Here is a 21,184-nt window from a genome sequence, read left to right on the forward strand (position 1 = left end):
AAAGAATTACCTCTACCAATCCCTGGAACTGCAGCTCAGGATACAGTCAAATACCTGGGCATTACAATGGATTCAAAGCTCACATGGAAAGCACACATAGAATTACTTTGTAAAAAAACTCTCTTCAAGCACTTATGTAATAAGAAGGGTAAAACACACAAGCAATCTGGAAACTGCAAAGATAGCCTATTATGCACTATTTGAATCTCATCTCAGGTACGGAATTGTGACCTGGGGCGGAACATCTGCTACCAACCTGCAAAAGAATCCTAAAACTTCAAAAAAGGGCAATAAGATGTCTAGCAGGCCTAAACCTACCTCGAAAGCTGTCGTGATGCCTTCAAGGAACTCAAGATCCTGACGGCCCCAGCGCTCTACATGCAAGAGGCAATCATGCATGCTGTTCTCACCAATCAAACCCGACAAAGAGACATACACAACCAAAATACACGCCATGCTTCAGATTTTGCTCTGCCGCCTCACCATCTAACACTATTTACAAGCAAGCCTTCCTATAAGGGAGCCTTGCTCTACAATCAACTACCAGTCCACCTCAGAGAAAAACCAGAACGCCACCTCAAGAAACATCTCACAGTCTGGCTCCAGGAGCGACCTTTCTACTCTATTCAAGAATTTTTAAATCCTGTAACTCTCAACTATTAACATTCTTTAACTATCTCATGTATTGACGCATTGTACTGTTCTCTATGAATATGTGAAATAAAGAAAATTGTCTATTGTCTATTGTCTATTTCATCAAAACCTCCAATCTCTTCTGGCGAAGCGGTGGGATTTAATTTTCAGTGTACCTCACAGTAGTATCCATAAAACGTATTGACATAACAACATATTAATTTATTATTTCATCAAAACCTCCAATCTCTTCTGGCGAAGCGGTGGGATTTAATTTTCCGTGTACCTCACAGTAATATGCATAAAACTTATTGACATAACAACATATTAAAAACATCTAAATTAATATTTTCTTGTTTTTTTTTTTACAGGCTGTGTATGTTTCCCATGGTGATGAAAGTTTTGGTGCGTTGCCGACTGGTTGGGAAGAGAGACAAGATGCCAATGGTAGAACATACTATGTCAATCATGTTGCTAGAACTACCCAATGGGAAAGACCCACTTTACTGTAAGTACATGTAATTAATTAAGTAATCCAAGATTTTTAATTTAATTATTTAAACCCTACCAACTTTGTCAAATGATTTCTTTTAATTCAATCAAGATTGTAAAATATGTATGGGATTCTGAATTTCAACAAATTATGAACATTTTATTTTAATTTCAAGTCCATTGTACGTTATTAACCTGTAACCGATGGCTGTCCAGAAAACATCAACACTTTGAAATAAAAAGTTTAAGAAATTTAAAATCAAGATTTATTCTATTGAAAAGGTAGATTCTTAAGCTATGGAACTATTCTACATAATCACCATTCAAGTTAAAGTAATTTATCTTATTGTGGCATATGTTGTTCCAATACTCTCCTGTGTGTAATCTGTTGTTTGCTATTTCAACCACTGGTATGCATTTTGGCTTCGGTATTGACTGATTATATCACAATGAATACGTTTCACCCAAGTCTGGTTCCCAGTTGGAACTTTGTTACCATTTTTTTCGTGGTCTTCTTAGGAGACCAGTGCTGTAGCCACTCTCTGTTTTTCGTGGTTTTTCATTTGAATTTTCAGAAATCACTAGTTAGAAAATTTGTGGTAGTCAAGTTTTTTATCACAATTTCAAAATTTGAGGAAAATGTTCCAAAAGTTCTATAATGGTGAAATAAAAATTGCCATGCATTTTATCTCTGGATTTTAATCAACAGTTCACCAGTCACAAGACTAGGCTGACCACTGTGGTCCTCATTGTGAACATTGGTACAGTCATTTTAGAAATCAGTACACCATTGCTGCATTGAACTTTCACTCATTGTTCTTTCCCATACACTTTACTAGTTTGTGGTAAATTTCAATTAGTCAGTGGTATTTCCCTGCATAAATCAAATACAAATTGCCTCTCATAAGTGGCAGGATTTCATATTGCAGCAAAGAAACCAATCAATAAAGAAATCACAGAAAGCAAATTAGGTGAATCCCGCCACCACCACGATGAGTTAAAATATCTGTTATTTTCTAGACAACCCTTGTAATATCGCTAGCTACTCATGCTCTCATTTTGTGATATTTGATTTATCATATGGGTATCATAAACACATAAACACTGTTGTAGGTTGGTTCTATTTACTGTTGTTAGTGTAATAACACAACTGTGCTCTTAGTGAATCAACCAATCAGTAATTAATACTAATTAATTTTCATGGCGAGTATTTCAGGAAATTTTAGGTCTAAATATCCTATGCTCTCATCCTGTGTTCCTATGTTCTCATAATATGTACTCAAAGTGTATGTTGTTAAATAATATTTTCATAACAAACAAAAACAGTAAACTGGAATTTTGTGTATTTTGCTAGTTCAATTTGAAAAAGAAAATTTAATAAATCAAAATAATCTTCCTTTATGAATTTTAAAATAACATTATGGTAAATAATCTAAAACATGGCAATGTACTTATGACAACATAAAAATAATTTTGAGAAATATTTAGTGTAAACTGAACAATACAGAATGTATGAAGCTAAAAAGTCAGTTATATTTAAAAAAAGATTTGTTGAAAAATGTAAAATTAGGGTGATCTGAAATATGTAAAAATAAACTTCCTCAAATTGCAATTTCTCATATTATGGGTGGGTGATCAGTATTGGCTGATATTGACCTATTAGTGAATTATAACCATCTCATTATATAATACAGTATCTGTACTAAGTTTGTCAGAGCTGAGCAAATGATTACTGTACGAGTATAAGTAATTTGGATCACATTTTGGTTCAAATACCTTTTTGTTGTCTTCTCATAAATTTGACTTATTTCAAAACTAGTTCAATTTGAGATATTACTTATTTACCAAAAAGACCATTTTACACTATGAATGAGTTCTCGAACTGTAAATAATGTCCCATAGAACCTTTATGTCACTGTTGTCAACGATGTGCTGTTGTACATGGGTGAAATAAAAATAAAATTTGTGATAATAGACTGAATCAATTTAGTTCACACTACGTTTTGAAATATTTTAGAGTTGCGTTTAAACACGCCAATGATTTCCATTTTGCTTTTTGTTATTAGGAATGAAAGTAGTGTAAACAACCAAAACCTAGAATCAGCAGCTACTGAGTTTCAACGTAGGTTTCACATCAGTGCTGATGATAACGAGTCCAACCGTAGAGCCAGCGTAACGAGTAATGTCAGCCAGGTCAGTGTTTTATGTCATAACTTATGCTTTTAGTTTTGTCAATGCATTCTAAAAAGACCTTTGTTTCATCAAATCATAATTTTACTGTTAGCGCTCGCAGTTTGGGTCAGCCCATGCATTGTTTCAGGCTGCCCCGCCTACTGCGTAGCTGCCGCTTATTGCGTTATAAACCTAATATTTCACTGAAAACCAAATAGACTTTGATCTTAACATATATTTCAATACATGATATATTAAAACTAATGGGGTTTATTTGACAACTGGTTGATTCAAAAAACTGAAAAACTAAGTTTCCGGATCAGCTGTTTTAGTTTATTGCCGCGATCGCCATGTGGATTGTTGTTTGTATTTACTTTGTTCAACACTTCTATGACTGTGATGTATTTATTGTTTATTTTTGTATAAACAGGGATTCTTTTGTTTTTTCTTTAAGTGATATACTAATGTGTAAGCGGTTGTTTTTACCTTGGAGCGGGATTATTTGGATCGGCACGAAGTAGGTGCAATCTTAGATGAATATTCTGAGACAGTTTAAGTAGTTTTAGTGATTTTTATGGTGTCGAATATGTTCTTTTATTTGATAATGAAAACTTAACTGATGATACTACTGATCCTCAGAACACTAATTTAGATAGTGACTTGCCATCAACTAGTTTTAACAGACCTATGACTGTAAGAGTTGCAGTTGTTTTTAGACTGTACATTTATTTGAAATAATTTATTTTACAAGTTATTTACTCATACAGGAATTGAAATTATATTTATATGCATTCACACAATCAATAATGTGGTATCCTGAAAGAAACATCAAAATACAAAAATGTTAAGCATTTCAACTTGTTTTATTAAAAAAGCGTTTTACAACTTTTTTGGTTCTTTTGGTTTAAGACAATTAAAAAACTGTTAACTGCCTAGAAATTTTAGTTAGCTGAGTGGTGTTGAGCTAATTTCATGGCAACTGAATTTATTTTTTTGTGTATGTGCCACATTAGTAGTACTAAATTTAGTATTTTCAGAATAAAACAAAACTACAGAATTACTTATTTTTACATAAAATACGCCATAACAAACTTTTGACTTCTTAAATGCTCTCATTACTGTCATTATTAGAGTGATTTGTATCAAAATTTGAAGTTTTGTTTAGAATTTATTCATAATGATGTTTAAGTTTTGATACAAATATAAATTTGTAGTCCATCTATTAGGGTGATAATTTTCAATGTGTCACTTATTTTTCTGGTGGGTTCAACTTTATATACAAAAGATCTGAATATTTTTGGTATATACTGTATCTATAACAATTTAAAATTTGTAAAATAATATTTAAAAAACTGGAACTGTAGGCCCGAATAACTATTTTAGCTCAAAGCTCAAAGCTAAGAACTTAGAACTGACACTAAGTAATTAGTTGTCCGTTTGATCTAAACTGGAATTATTTTTCTAAAACAATAAAAGTATGTTATTCTATTATTTATGTCTAGTGGTCTTGCTTGTTACTGTTTTAACACTATTGCGAGTGACTGTGAGTGCATGTTGCATGGCGTTGCTTGCATGCGGCTAGGATGTGACAGCAGATATGGAACCGGAAGTGGATGTGGAGGTGGAGGAGGAGTGGGGGGAAGTAGGGATAGAGGAGGAGGATGAGGTTAGCATGGACAGTGAAGTGGAGTTGAGTGAGACGTGGTGGAACCGAGTGGAACAGGTAGGTAATACACAGATCTCCCGCACAAGTCTCTCTGCACAGCCGGTAGTCAGCTTCGTGTAAATAATTGCAAGTCCATGTTGTGTTAATAAATTTACCACAGTTGTTGTAGAAAAATATTCTTGGCATGATTAAACAAACAGGATTAAACTAAGCAAATTCAGCAATGCTTATTGTAGGAAGGAGGTAGGAGAATTGAAGCATCAAATCGGAAAGGAAATTAGCCAAAACTGCTTAATATTTTCCATTGCATAATCTTTACAGTTGTGAACAGCTGCCAAAATTGTTAACTAGGTGTAGAAAATGGTATTACTGCTAAATGAAAATATTGAGCTATTGAATTTCAAAGTCATACCAACCTTATAACGCTTATTACCAAAATTTCAAAGAGTTAATAGAGTAGAATCACATACCAATTGCAACTGGAATTAATCTTTTTTGTCCATGAAATCTTATTTCTCGTCATCGAACTTAGAATTATTACTGTATATCACTTTCAGACTATATTTTGGTTTTTATTTATTCATTCACCTTATTTTTGTTTTATTGTAGTTAATTATTGGACAATTAATTGTGGTTAAATCCTAACCATGTATTTCTCAACAGATCATAAATTGTATAAACGCTTTTTATTTTATCATTTTATCCCAGAATCTCATTTTGTTTATGAACCATCAGTGATGGACAAGATGGTTAATTGCTTGAAATAGCAGCTTAACTATTTGGTTAACATTGTATTTGATAATTTTCTTTGTCCATAACAAATTTGGGTATAAAATAAGCTTTTTAAAAAATAACCACACATATATATTGGCATAGTAAGAGTTTAAAATAATATGTGAGAATCGAGATTGTTGAAACAAGTGTATGTGCTTTTTGAGCTTCCTCCCCTCTTTATTTTTAAACAAATTTTAATTTAAAATAATAAATTTAACTGAAATTTTGTTATCTTTGGAAGAGCAGAGAGTCAGGGAGACACTGTGTACCTGCCTAGAACTTTCCATACTTCTGCGGCAATTCAATTTATTTACAATCAAACATCAAGTTACATGAATTCTTACAAAAAACTGAAAAACTTAAAAAAGTTTGCCTGTAATCAATATGGACTAATTACTCTTGAATGTAAAGTACAAAGTAATAATTAATTTTCTGTCTTTCACTTAATGTGTGTTTCTTGTACAACTTCCCTTCTTTATCATTAGTACCATCAAGGATTATTGAACTAATGGTGACTAAAAAGAATAAAAAAAGTTGATATCAATCTAAGAATAGAACTTATTGTACTGCTTTTATAACTGCGCTTATCTCAATTTGATAGCTTCTCCTTTCAAGCATATTATTACTGTTTTATTGTCTGTAGCAATTGGGCTTTTGTCATTTTACAATCTTTAGTGAATAAGTAGATTGAGAAGTTTTGTATTCCATATGTAAAGAGAATGCATGCTTACCATCATCTAATAAATTTAAGTTTATCCTTTTTGAAGATTAATTCATAGCTATATTTACTTTACCAGCAGCGTAACAGCTAATTTGATTGTTGATTAATGTTTGTAGCAATAGCTTCTATAATATCACTCAATAATGCTTTAATTGTTACGTTAAAACATACATATGATGTGAATTTTTTTCCCAATAATCCATGTATTGCAAGTGCTGTATTGTGGTACTTTGGTGAAAAAACGCATATGTAGTTGAGTCATTATTTCTATTGTTCTCTCTTACGAAAATGAGGTTTCCCAAATTTCCTGTTATAATGGTCTCACACATAGCATTTACACTGTACGGGTGTCTTGAGAAAATCCTTAATATCATGTTTAATAATGTAACATTTGCACAAAACCAATGTCCATAAAAATTCCTTAAATATTTTGTGTAACCTCGTCATATATTGTCTACACTAGACAAATGTATGTAAAAATCATAAATTTTAAATGTATTGTTATTATTTGCACTGTACGTGTCTGAGCAAAATTGTTAAACATCATGTGTTAACATTATTTATCGATTACATTATATAGATTCACCAGAAAAATATTAGAGATAAACTTTGTATGTTATTTTAAATTAACATAATGTATAGTATGTATGTTTTGTATAGTGTAATGTATTATACATTTTATTTCTTGACGTTGTCTATAGCAATGTAGCAATGTAAAATTGACAAATGAAAATAAATAAAAATGGATATGAAAATGAAAACTTTGTGTGGGTTTTAATTTAATAAAACAAAGAAATCTTTACTGGTAGATATTATTTCAGAAAATGACTAGTATAGAAATACACTACCATAACAATAGCCATCATTCTGTTGATATGGTAAATATAGCCATGAAATAACTGTCCACCCCAGAACAGAACTAATTCAACATATCTCAGTAAGTTAATAATGTCTATGTTCATTTAGCAATTATACTGTTTAGTAATGCTTTATTTTTGTAAGTAACTTATATTTGTAGATTGAAATTAATCATGATTTCTCAACAGATTGTCTAGTTACTGTAAAATAAATACTTAACCCCAGTAGGCATGTTATAGTTTTGTGTTCGGTTTGTGATTCTTAAAGTTAGTTTATTAGTTATTTCATTAGTTTATTATTTTATTTGGCACCTTATCATCTTAAACACAGTCATTATTCAACAGTGATGTCTTTTTTTATTATAAGTGATAATAATGATTTTTTTTAATTCATGTATTTATTGATTTCAGGCGAGTGAAGTGGTTGACAGTCCAACCCAACCAAGACCGGAATCCCAACCTCAACCTGTAAGCATTAGTCAGTTGTCTACATAATATTCCATTACATGTCTTTCTATAAAAACAAGTGTGAATAATAAAACTGAAAGTGATCACATAAAGACAGAATAAACAAAATCTAAAAGTTTCTGAGTCTATTTATTTGTAATTTGTATTAGCTGTGTTAGAAAAGTTTAATTTCAAGTTGAAGAATTTTTATCAATAAATTGAAATTGTAATTCCAAACATCACAGAAATTAAGTATGCATGTTGTTATTTTGACACATTGAAAGGCACAGAAACAAAAACTAAAGGGCTTAAAATAGGTAGTCATGATGAATCGTCACTGATTGCTAGCGAAGGAAGTTGCAAGGAACTGCAACTTTATGGCATTTCTTGCAAATACAGCTGGTGACGATAAACCATCACCATTGCAGTTGGCATGAGGTCTAAATGCAATATTACAGTTGTCTGTTAGGTATGGAAATGGCCTTGTGAGTTGTGAAACTTCCATCGGGAAAACCGGGAATTTTAAAAGACATTTTGAGTGGCCAATCTGTTCACCGTCCTATGGCAGTAATATGGCTGCGAGAACGTACATAACTTAGTACTCACTATACCAGCGTTGTACTGAGTAAACAAATTGAACCCATTTGGCATGATGAAACCCCCCTTCTCCGCACACCACCTTTGTACGTCTACACAACAAATTCAAAACGCCAGAGCAATACATCCAGAAACCATATGTAATGTTATGCCTAAATTAATGCTCCTAAGAAATTTTACCAAATAAAACCCGTGTTTTAATTTTACATTTAGTCATCAGATTTCATTATATTTAAAGTGTCTCTAAGCATTCCATATAAGTCTTAAAAAAAATGTAAAAGTAAAAAATGAAGAACATTTTACACTCTCTATTTTACTAAAGGAAAATGCTCCAGTTATAATTCTTATTTTAGAAGTAATAAACCAAAAACTAGACAATTTTTAAATGTTAAATTAATACCCTTTTAAGACAACTTTCCTGAATACAGCTAAGAACATGAATTATAGCTTCAAGAAATGTTTTTAGTTATTAAAAAATTTTTCTTTTATTATGAAAAATAGTATTTAAAACCATGTAATTTTAAAAATAATAAGTAATCAAAAATATATAATTTATTACACTCACAAACGAATAAAAAACGTATCACTCCATGATGCTATAACTCGAAGTACATACTGTAAAAATTTCACATTTTTATCTTCAGCCGTTTTTATTTGTACCTGATTAAAAACATTATATAAAGTTGCTACTTTAAATGGCTGTAATTTCACATGGGAGTGATAAAAGTGTTTATCTTTTTTCTGTATTCAGGTAAATTGATCTTAAGGGACTACAAAACGTAAAATAATATTTTCCAAAACCAAAATTGATTGCACCACCATAAGACAGAGGTGAGGACATATGTTCTCACAAAGGAGGATTTCACTGGACACCACTTTACTGCTTCATCGATTTTGGATTGTAAATGTCGGTTTGATAAGCATTTTACAGTATACAACAGTTGTATAATTTTTGACCCATCTTTCATTTCCTTAACTGTAACGGCTCTTTTTTGTCCTAAAAATGGAAACCATCATATTTTTACTTAAGCAAGGAAATTGCTTAAACGTTTTTGATTGAGGTGAACTGGAATGGCGCCGTTGAATTAACTTGTTTTGAATCTGCAATATCCAAATATCTGGTGTACAATATCCAAGTCTTGTCATTTGGAACAATGTGAGAAAACAAATTAACTTCATTTTGTTGATAGCAGTCTAGAAATGCTTGCTCACTTATGAGAGAAACAATTGTCGTGCCCTTGTTTGTATTCGCTGCTTGTTTTGAATATTTAACCTAAACAACTTTTGTAAATCGTTATTGGTGGTGTTTTATGTGTGAAAATATGTCCTGAACAGTCAATATTTAAATACAAGTGAATGAATACACCTCATATGTGACAAGGATAGGATGTAGCAAATTGCCAGGCCTTTCGAAGATAAAAAAGGGTGGTAATACAAGCTGTAGACGTGACATGGATGTATTTAATGTTTGATGAATAGGAAACAACTGAAGGTTCTCAAATTGTCCTTTTTATGTGTATACAATGAAAATAAATAATTACCAAGAGTACTTACTTTTAAAAAATTATGACCATTTTTACTTGGAATTTCAGGATTCAAATTTGTCATTTATCTTCTGTAAAATATTTTACACTAAATAATTTAAGTGCCAAATCTGTTGTAATCAAGTGTTAACACCTTTATTCCCTGTTTTATAAAATGCATAATTGGAGTTGAGTACATTTGAATATATCTTTTTATATTTTTTTAACATTCTTAAAATGTAAGCTTTTTTTGACGTTGAAGCCAGTGTGAAGGTGACCTGACCACTTCAATACTTCTAATATAAAGTATGTTATAATTTGTATTATATTTAGAAGAAATGCATTAGTTCTTTTGCTATCCAAAACATACACTACCTTTCATCGGAAGAGAAGCTATTCTTTTTTTTTAAATATTGTAGTAGAAGTAAATACATAAATGTTAGAATAATTTAAACTTTACTGGGAAATGTGTGTAATTTCTTCTACTACAACATTCCTACCTTTTTTATTTATAATTTTCTTACAAATTATCAAACTTAAAAATGAGCCACATTTATTTGACTTGATGCTTTTACATCTGTATCATTAAATATGTAAAATAAAATCAATGTCAGTTCTATTGATAAAGTAATTTAATCAAGCCAAATAGTAGTCACTTAAAAGAAATTCAGGGCAATAGAGTTTAAAGTAAAAAAACAACTTCCAATGATGTTTGAAGTTAGATTAACATTTTCAGGGATGTATACACAATTGTAGTAATAAAAGTTAATTAAAACAATAGAAGCTGCTAGGAAGGCAAACTACATCTCATATGATTGAGAGAAAGTTCAATCGTACACAACATCAGTTCAGTGTAATAAATATTAAGCACACATTGACTTTAAATTTTCCACTGCTTAAGAATCCTCTACACATCAGTTGTTTGCTGTTATTGAAGCTCACAAGTACAGACTGCCTTCTTACAAAATATGAGATTAACAAAGAATATTTGCTCTGTATACTTCCTAATTTTAATTATGCTGAATTTCCAAGTTTGGAGCTACAGAAATCTACAGTACAGTATTTTTGTGGGCGTTAAAACCACAATCATACATCATGCCTTCCTCCTCACTCTGTGAATGCTCCACCTAGAAAAGAAATGAATTTGGATGACAACTATAGAATTGTGGCAAAATGTACTGTATAAAAATTGTGACTGGCAATCAAACTCAAATTAAAATAATAATCTGTCAAAAAACAAAAATTTAAGAATATCCTTGTTTTTATCAAAGTAGTTTTTAAATTTGAGAATGACATGCTATATTAACTACAAGTGCACCATAGTGACTTAGTTGTAGTCTATGTTATTTCAAGTAATTGTGACAACTTAAACGCAGTGAAACACCTACTAGTCATCATGTTTAGTACTATAACAAAATTATATCTAGAAACTGTTTGGCTCCATCTTGTAATTCTAGCCAAGATGTAGGTAACTTTGAAGAACTACAAATACTACAAATGAGAGAGTGACCCACCCATCCCACTCCTCAAAATTCAATGAAAGAAATTTGTTAACAGGCAGAAGAAGCCCCCACGGTCAGGACTGACCCCTCAAGGGAGGGCCTGCCGCAGGGATGGTCACTTCAGGTAGCACCCAACGGCCGCGTGTTTTTCATCGACCACAACAGTCGAGCCACCACGTGGGTGGATCCAAGAACAGGTAACAATATTGTGTTAGTCTTGATGAGTGTGTTTACCGATTTGGAGAACCTATCTGAACAATTGTCGTGTGGTTTGCAGGACGGGCATCGCCCATGCCCAACCAGAGGGAGGCAGCCAACGTCGCCAGAAGAGTCGCCGGGCCTGATGATGAACTGGGACCTTTGCCCGAAGGCTGGGAAGAAAGGGTGCACTCAGACGGGCGGATATTTTTTATCGATCATAGTAAGTACATTGTTTGTGTTGAGTGGTAACAGTAGTTGAACTCACAGTTTGATATCTCAGCTTGTGTCTGATGTGAAGGAAACAGGATTTTTCGCCATCATTCAGTGATACTTATTCAGTAACACTACCTGAAGAAGAGATCTCATTGTAGATCTCGAAACATAGTCTTACTGATTTTTTTTATCACTGAACAGTAGAGAATATCTGGAAAAATCATGTTTCCTCCAAAATCCTTCCAGCCTCAAAAACCAACTTCAAACAAAGATTTGTATCTGATGTTTAAATGTAATCTACATATAATTGGGTATAACTCAAAACATTTGGGATAGCTGTTGTCAGTTTTGTTGAACATTTCATCAAATAAATTGATAAGAAGAGATTGCTTTCCTTGTTTAATTAGAAAGGTAAGAACAACACAGTACATTAGTTTAAATACTTCTAAAATTGAAAAGCAGTATTGTAGTCTATTTCATATCAAAGAAACTAATGTTTTAGGCTAAATTTAGTTTTTAAAATTTACTATGTTAATAGTAAGTAAAAAGAATATATTCAGATGTTTGGTCTTCTATCCAATCCTATTAACCCTTTGAACCCCAGACCAAAATATTGATGGTGGGAAAAACGTACCAAAACCATTTGACCTAAGAACTACAGAGAATCCCCGGAGCAGAAACAGCTGTATTACATACTGTTCGTAAAAAATTAATATTTTTGCTATTTTTTATGCTATTGTCTTGTATTATACACTAAAATGTCCAAAATGAAATTGTGTACACAGAAAAAGTTTAGTCTGAAGTATAAAAAATTGTTTAACAACATTAAAATAACTTTAAAATATATGTTTATAGATTTTTAAGTAAAAAAAATAGATTTTAAGATTTTTTAATTCAAAAATAAGAAAAATTTTTATCATGGGCACCCACATTTTATTTTTCTAAATTTAGTTTTATGTATGTACAAAAACAATTATATTGATATCTCTAAAGATAAAGATTTTGCAACCGCGATCTCACTTAGGCCGGTTGGTCATTGTCCGGAGTAGGCCTAGCGGCGGCGTTACCGCGAGAAGTAGATAGCTGACTAAATGGCATTTCTTCGTCATCTGAGTCCGAGGTAGTTGGCCTATAGGTAGGATCAACATCAGTGTCATCACTGAAAATTGATGAGACGTCAGACCAATCGCCATCTGATAGGTCAACATCCAGTTGTCTGTCCAATTCACTCGGGTGATTTACAATGTTGTCACTCATTGTTCATCGAACTGATTATTACTATAAGATTAAAACTAAAGAAAAAGTGATTAAAAACCGTCCTCAATTACAACATTTAACTCAATTCACACGCACAAAGACAATATACGTAACATTAGACCGCTTTGTAAACAAATACAGCTGTAGCAACAAAGAGTAATATATTTTTTTGAGAATAGATGTTATTTTAAATACACTATATTACTAACAAAAAATTTGTATTTTACTAAAATACTCATAAATATGTATTAATACTCGTAAAATAAGTATTTTACGGTTTCAAATAAATATGTATTAAACCCATATACCATGGCGACGATATTACGTCGCCCGGGGATTCTCGCATCTTCATTGGTGACAATACATCGTCGCCGCGGGGATCTTCGCATATTTTCTCGGCGACGATATTTCGTTGCCTGTGGTTCAAAGGGTTAAATAACAGTAGAATATCACTACTATCTAATAGATGTGATTTAAGTCCTTTAAACGCGTAACAGACTTCACTGAGGTTTGCTTGCAAAATAGATAATTTCATTCTTGGATGTCATACTGATAAACAAATAGACAATTATACACAAAAGAGATTTTTACATCCCCGGCAGATGAAAGTGTCTGCCCACTGAGTCGCAGGCTTCATTAATGCTTAGTAAAATCCCATGGTTTAACATGCACCATTATAGAACCTATTATTGTATATTTATAAATTAAGTTTCATGTAAAAAATTAAATTCTACAAATGTAATATTTTGCAATATATCTTACAGACTGTTAAGCTACATGTTTACTATGCTACGAGTTGAAATGTCATATTTATGAGTACAAATTTATTTATTATGCGATTTTCTCGATATCGTCATGGTTACCCATGAGATCAGTGTGAACATGTTCACATCTATCAACCAAATCCCAAGGAGTAATATACACAATCATTGAATTTGATGTTCTCTATATAGAAGCTTCATGTAAAATTTCAAGACTATATGTCAGTTCTCAAGATTTCGTGCAGACATGCAGAAATAAAATGTTGTCCCGCACCCTGAGTGTAGGCTTTTCTAATGCTCAACCAAGTTATTTAATTGTTGTCAGTAATTATTGTAATGCCAGAAAAAAAACACATATAACGTTTTAACATACTGATTTGTTTTGTTTCAGAAGTATAAATATTTTTCCAGCCTTAATGTAAATAATGAACGGTTTAATTTGTTTTCAGATACGAGAACAACCCAGTGGGAGGATCCCAGACTTTCAAATCCTAATATTGCTGGACCGGTGAGTATGGCTATAAAATAAAAACACAGTATTTTGAATAGGTTATTATTTATTTATATCAATTTTTATTAATAATAATAATAATAATAATAAATTCGTTTATTTGTCGTAAAACATGTTACATGCATTGACAAAGTCTAATTCAGCTACAGACTAAGTAGCATTGTCTCTAAATAATATTTAATAAGTATAATACATAAATATTATATATATAACAATATAAGACATTAATTGTCTAGTTGATAATTATACTAGTTATATTATGAGTTTATCTTAAAACAATCATTAAAAGTCTATTTTGTTAATAGAAAAAAACTCATCAATATTATATAAAGGGTTTTTTAATAGCCATTCATAAAGTTTATTTTTATAAATTTTAAGAGGGTATTTTTCTATCAAATGTTTCAATTTGTTATACACCTTCAAGCCAATTATAACATGACTATTACAAGATTTGCTCAGTCGACAATATTCAATTAAAATGTTATTTTTGTTTCGTGTGTTATAATTATGTGTTTGTGTATGGTTTATTAAGTCCTTATTATTTAAAATGTAAACAGATAAGTCAAACAAATATAAATTAACTATTGTAAGTATTCCTTGGTTAATGAAAACAGGTTTACAATGATCAAGATATTCAGCTTTACCAACAATTCTAACAGCTTTCTTTTGAAGCACCAGTATTTCCTGAACTCTAGCACTATTTCCCCACAGTACAATACAATACAATACAATACAATACAAATTTCACTTTATTCATAATTTGTACATAACATGTAACAAAACATAAAATGGCGTCAGTTTTATAATATGTACCATACATTACAATAACCATGGTATCATAAGATAATACAAGGTGCATAAATGCCTACTCAATCTACAAAATTTTTATTCTAGGCCCATGAAAAATCGGTCATTATAACAGTTATCATTATGTACAAGATTACTTTGTGTATTTTACATTTCAGTCCTTAAGGCTACTAACTAAAGACAAAAAACTCATCAAATGAATAAAGTGGTCTACTAATCAAATACTGCTTTAGCTTATTTTTAAAGTTTTGAAAATTGTCAATTGCTAAAATATCTTTAGGTAAATTATTGTAAAATCTAATGCCTGCAACTAGTGGTTTTTTCCTTGTGAACTGCAAATTAATCTGTGGAGCTGCCAATTGATTACGGTGTCTAGTTAAATAGTTAGTTAAGGTGCCTAATCTAGGTAAGCTGTAATTAGCTTTCCTTACTTCTAATATCGTGTCCATAATGTAAAGCCCATAAATAGTTAAAATACCTAAATCCGAAAATATTTGTTTCACTGACTCCTGTCTCTCTGTAAATTTAACATAACCCTCAATAGCCTTTTTTTGTAACAGCAAAATACTTTGCAAATTAGCATTACTGGTTGCCTCCGTACAAAGCAACACCAAAAGAAATATGCAAGTGAATATGTGAGTAATAAACCATTTTTAAAGTTTCCAGATTACAATATTTTGAAATTGATTTTTAATGCGTAAAGACCAGAAGATATTTTTCCTTTGAATTACCTGTATGTGACCATCCCAAGTTAAGCATTCATCCAATGTCAAACCTAGAAATTTAATTTTATCTACTCTTTCTATTTGTGTGTTCTGAACCTCAATTTTTTGGCTGTGGACTGAGTTTATTTTTGTGTGTACAAAATGAAATATATTTAGTTTATCTGCATTAAGTTGACAAATTTTTTTCACAAAAATAATTATATATTGATGTCATATTTTGGTTTGCTATATTTTCTATTTTCGTTTAGAGATTTATGAGATATAACTAGGTTACAGTCATCTGCATACAAACACATTCTTACTATTTAAATTTAATACAGTATTCGGTAAACCTTTAATATAGCACAGAAATAATAAGGGGCCCAAGTATAGAGCCTTGAGGGACTCCATATTTAATTATTTTCATTTTTGATTTAACAGAGGTTAGTTGCCCATTCTGATATGAGGAAGTTCAACGTATTGTTTTCTCTCTTTAAGATAGGAAATAAACCAGTTCAACGGCACACACCCACAATTCCTAAATGTTTCTAATGTTCTAATAAGAGTATTATGGCAGACTCTGTCAAATGCTTTGCTGAGGTCCATAAATATACCGAAAGCAACGATTACCCGAGTCCATAGAATCCAGAACTGACTCCACAAACTCAATTCCAGCAGTGATGACAGATCTACCCGACCTAAACCCATGCTGCTCCTCCTCAAATAACCCATTAGTTTCTAAGAATTCCACTAACCTAATATGCATTAACAAAACGCTCAAATATTTTGGAGAAGGTTGGCAGTATTGACAATGGACGATAATTATTAGGATCAGTTGTACTACCTTTCTTAAAAACTGTTTTTATTTTAGAAATTTTCAGTTTTTTTGGAAATATTCCACTCACAAAAGAAGAGTTAATAACATGCATCAATGTTTAATCAATAGATATTTTGCATTTTTTATAATAGGCATATTGACATCGTCATACCCCGCAGAGAATTTATTTTTAAAAGATGATATGACTTATCAAGTTCGATTTTCGCTTAAAGGCTTTATACGAAACTGTTTGATGGGTGGATTTTGAGTATTTAAATTATTACTATTATGGTTAACACAGATAGGGAAATTTTGAACTATACTGTCCCATCTACAACATTTATGAAGTGACTATTAAATATTTCACAAACTTTGTATGGATCGGAGCTCATTTGGCCATCTGCAATCAATCTAATGTCCCGTAATGGCCATCTGCAATCAGTATTAATCCGTATCTCAAAATTGACTGAAAGTATCCAAAATATGCAGTCCGAACATAATTTTCACTTATGCAGCAAGATAGACGTCTCAATAAAAAAATAATTCTAGATAATTTAGTAGACAGAAAATCAATGTGAGGTCCCCATGAAAGATTATTATCAATATGAATTCCTAAAATTTTGATTACACTACTTGATTCAAAATTAAAACTATTTTCAGGAATTGATTTTAAAGTAAACAAAATGTTTTGAGTTTTAGTTTCATTCATTAAAAAACCGTTTTCTTTAAACCATATTGATGCCTTGTTTATTGTGGTGTCGGTTAATTTCTTTAGTTCATTCAGGTTATTACTACTATTGAAAAAAGTTGTGTCATCAGCGTAGAGAAGCGTATTAGCATCAACAGCCAATGTTATATCATTTATATATATGATAAAAAGTAAGGGTCCAAGTACAGATCCCTGAGGGACACCGTACTCTATTTTGACTTCCTGTGACCAACTTCCTTTGATGTATACTTTTTGTGTTCTATTGATGAGGTATGATTTTATAAAATCAAGGGCACTTCCATGAATTCCATAATGCTTTAATTTGGCTAAAAGAGTACTGTGTTCTACACAATCAAAGGCCTTACTCAGGTCACATAAAGTGGCCTGAGCAAAGGCCTTATTTTCAAAAGTTGACAGTATATTTCGTATTAGCTTGTCAATGGCATCAATAGTGGATTTACCTCTTCTGAAACCAAATTGTGATGGACTTAAAATTTTATTTTCTTCTAAATAGTCACTTATTTGGTCATAGACCAGTAGTTCTAGTAATTTAGACAAGACTGGGATGACCGAAATTGGGCGGTAGCTACTTGGATCATTATAGGGACCTTTTTTAAAGACTGGACAAATTCTGGACACCTTCAGTTGCTCCGGAAAAATACCCTGACTCATACACATATTGAAGCAAAGTGTTAGTGGCTCAACAAAAGTATAAATCAATCTCTTTAACAGATTATTGGATATATTGTAGATGTCATTACTATCTGAATTGTTTAGTCTTTTAGCTGCATCAATTGTGTCAGATGGCTTGATTGATTTAAATGATAAAAATGATGAATTAATACAATTAGCTTTTAATGAATTTAAACTACTATTAATAAATGTACCGGTTTTCACTTTAATTTTTTTTATTGAGTCAATAAAAAATTACTAAAATCTTCTGAAGTAATATCAGTTTGAAGCCTATGGGGTGTACTTTTACTCTTGCTTTTAATTATTTCCCATGCAGCTTTATTTTTATTGTTGCTGGTTTTAATATAATTGGTGTTGTGATTAAGTTTGGCGTTTTTAATAGATAATTTATATTCTTTTTTTAGGTGGTTAAAAAGTTGGAGAAGTTCATTCGAAGGCTCCCTAGAACTTCTGATTAAAGAGTCAAAACATAACAACTTTTCTTTCATATTCCTTAATTCACTAGTGTACCATTTATATTTAAAATTGCTTTTAGCTATAAATGATTTTTTCTTAATAACTGAGTAATAATTTATATTATTTAAAAGAATTTGAAAAAAGGACCAAAAAGATTGTTCAGCGTCAGTGAACTTAATTTCATTAATTAAATGTTCCCAGTCATAAGCATTCAAACTAGATATTAAGTTGCATATTTCTTGTTTAGGCAAGACAATTTGTAAGTACATGTTTTTTCCAATAAAACCATTTTTATCATTTGGTGCAGAAAGAGCTTGAGTATCTAGCACATTAAGGTCAGCCATTACACCATCATGATCAGAAAAGGGAAAACGAAAAATATTACAAGAGTTAACCCTATTCTGCCCACAATTGACAAAAATGTTGTCAAGGCAATTTGCACCTCGTGTGGGAGATTGATTCAGACAATAAAAATTGTACTCCCTTAATAAATTTAAAAAATATTTAACAGATGGTTTGTTTTTTGTAATATCAAATTTAATGTTCAAATCGCCTCCAATAACTATTGTATAATTGGCCCATTGAGTTAAATATAATAAAAGATTTTCAAGTTTATTGAGAAAAATATTATGGTCACCATCAGTTGAATGGTACAATGACACAATAATTAACTTGAATTTATCCAACAATACAGCGGTTACTTCAAAATGAAGTTCTATACAAAATTCTGCAACATCAAGAGGCCTTGCATGAAAATTATTGTGGACAAATATTAATGTTCCTCCTCTAATCCGGTTTGCTCTACAGAAAGCAGAAGCACAGTAAAAACCATTTGGAAATGAAGTTGCTACCACTGATTGTTTAAGAAAATGCTCTGATAAGCAAATGACATATAGGTTCAATTCATTTTGTATGAAAGTTTCTAGAACAGTGGTTTTGCCATTAAGACCTTGAATGTTTAAAAATAGCAATTTTATATTTATAATATTATTTTGTAAACGTGATGTGTTAGAACAATTTTCAAAATGACGAAAGTGCAAATTACCTGGTCTTAAGCTAATTAAATTTCTACAATTAGACTCCTCTCCCCCTCCAAAAAATGACTCGAGACCGATACACCCACAGAGTGCTCCAAAGGACACTGATTATTATCACTTGTGACATTCACCAAAGAAACTCGATCACTTGCAATGCTCTCATTTTGCTCACGGCACTTCACTTGTGAAGATGACGGAGTGTTGACCTCAGGTACGGGGCTCTCGTCTGTGACGTCAGTGACAGAGTTGGTCCAAGTACCTCCTTTACTTTCTGAGCTTGAATTTGGTGGATGACTGAAGACTTTTCTTGGCCCATTTGCCCAGTTTTCTTGGTCTACTTCATGTTTTTTTCCATTAACACTGTTCACAAAATCAACTATCATAAAACCAAGTTTTCTCTTTCCTTTATAGTTTAAATGCAGACCCTGTCGTGTGAAGTGATAACGCTGGAAAGAATCCAAATCAATGAGGTGAACATTGTCCATTCTTAAAACAATTTCTCTTATGTAACTATTAGTCAGGGCTAGATCATAGTGTATTGAGTTGTCATGGTGTACATCATGTCTAGGGGGGATTGTTGTTACACACACTGGCTTAGACCTACTCAGAATTTGTAATTCATTTTCCATTTTTTTATAAATAACTTGAGGAGATCCTTTTAAAATATCATTTGTTCCTGCAAGTATTATTATAGGACGTTGTAGAGATTTAGCTGCTTGGTTGTAGACCTGTTGGACATCGGCTCCAGATTTAACTACTCCATCCACATAAATCTTTCCCTTACTGCATGAACCAATAATCTCTGGTAGTCCTTTACCTTGGCTGTCAGCGTACAATTCTACTTTTATTTTGTCAATTGAAAGTTCATAGTTGCTGTCATGGCGATACTCATGAACATGATTTGTCCTTTTTTTACTTATTGTGTTAGTTTTGTATACATAATTTTTATTTTTATTAGACTCCTTTATCAGTAGTAAATTGTTTTTTTCAGTAAGTACATGGAAGCTATTTGATGTTGAGATAGCAGTTTCCCTTTCAGCAAATATTTTGTGTTTGGGTTTTAATTTATAACGCTTTGACCGTCTTTCAAACTGCCATGGGTTTTTTGGTTGTGTTTCTTTCACCTGATATGTAGTCATATTGCTGTCACTTTCAGAGATCAATGTCACAGGCTTTGTGTTTGCACTTACCACAATATTGCCTACTTGAGCTTGAGGTCCAGTAGAGGTAGATACAAAGTGCTTAAACATCATGTCAGATACAGTCTGACAATTCAGCAGTAAATGTGGATAGTTGTGCCAGAGTAGTGCCAGTTGGGAGCGTTTTGTTAAGATGTCAGAGTGACGAATTGTGCATACTAATCTGCTGTCTATGTTACCCAGTGGGTCCAAAGAACCACAACCTATCAGTTGTATAAGAATGTCTGTGAAAATTGTTAAGTAAATTCCACAGTCAACAGTATTAGGCTGTTGAGGGACTTCGACAATTTGAAAAAGGACATCACCTTCCACACCCAAGTGCTCATGGACCTTCTCAGCCACCTTCTGTGCATGTTCCCTGTTGTATGTGCCACATGAATCGAAGTATAGAAATTTTTGCAGGTTTCTTACAAACAACATAAGGCTCCAATGAGA

General features: G+C 31.9%; 1 protein-coding gene across 2 annotated transcripts in view; it reads left to right on the plus strand.

Moving 5' to 3' along the window:
- Positions 1–21,184, plus strand: part of LOC124355491 (E3 ubiquitin-protein ligase Nedd-4) — a 115,983-nt gene that overhangs the window by 77,723 nt on the left and 17,076 nt on the right. For both annotated transcript variants that reach the window (XM_046806645.1, XM_046806646.1), the window contains exons 7-12: positions 1,005–1,141; positions 3,192–3,318; positions 7,727–7,783; positions 11,440–11,581; positions 11,662–11,805; positions 14,266–14,324. In XM_046806645.1, coding sequence (XP_046662601.1) covers positions 1,005–1,141; positions 3,192–3,318; positions 7,727–7,783; positions 11,440–11,581; positions 11,662–11,805; positions 14,266–14,324 — 666 coding nt within the window. The remainder of the gene's footprint in view (positions 1–1,004; positions 1,142–3,191; positions 3,319–7,726; positions 7,784–11,439; positions 11,582–11,661; positions 11,806–14,265; positions 14,325–21,184) is intronic.

This window comes from Homalodisca vitripennis, chromosome 2 (assembly GCF_021130785.1).
Source record: "Homalodisca vitripennis isolate AUS2020 chromosome 2, UT_GWSS_2.1, whole genome shotgun sequence".
Taxonomy (NCBI): domain Eukaryota; kingdom Metazoa; phylum Arthropoda; class Insecta; order Hemiptera; family Cicadellidae; genus Homalodisca; species Homalodisca vitripennis.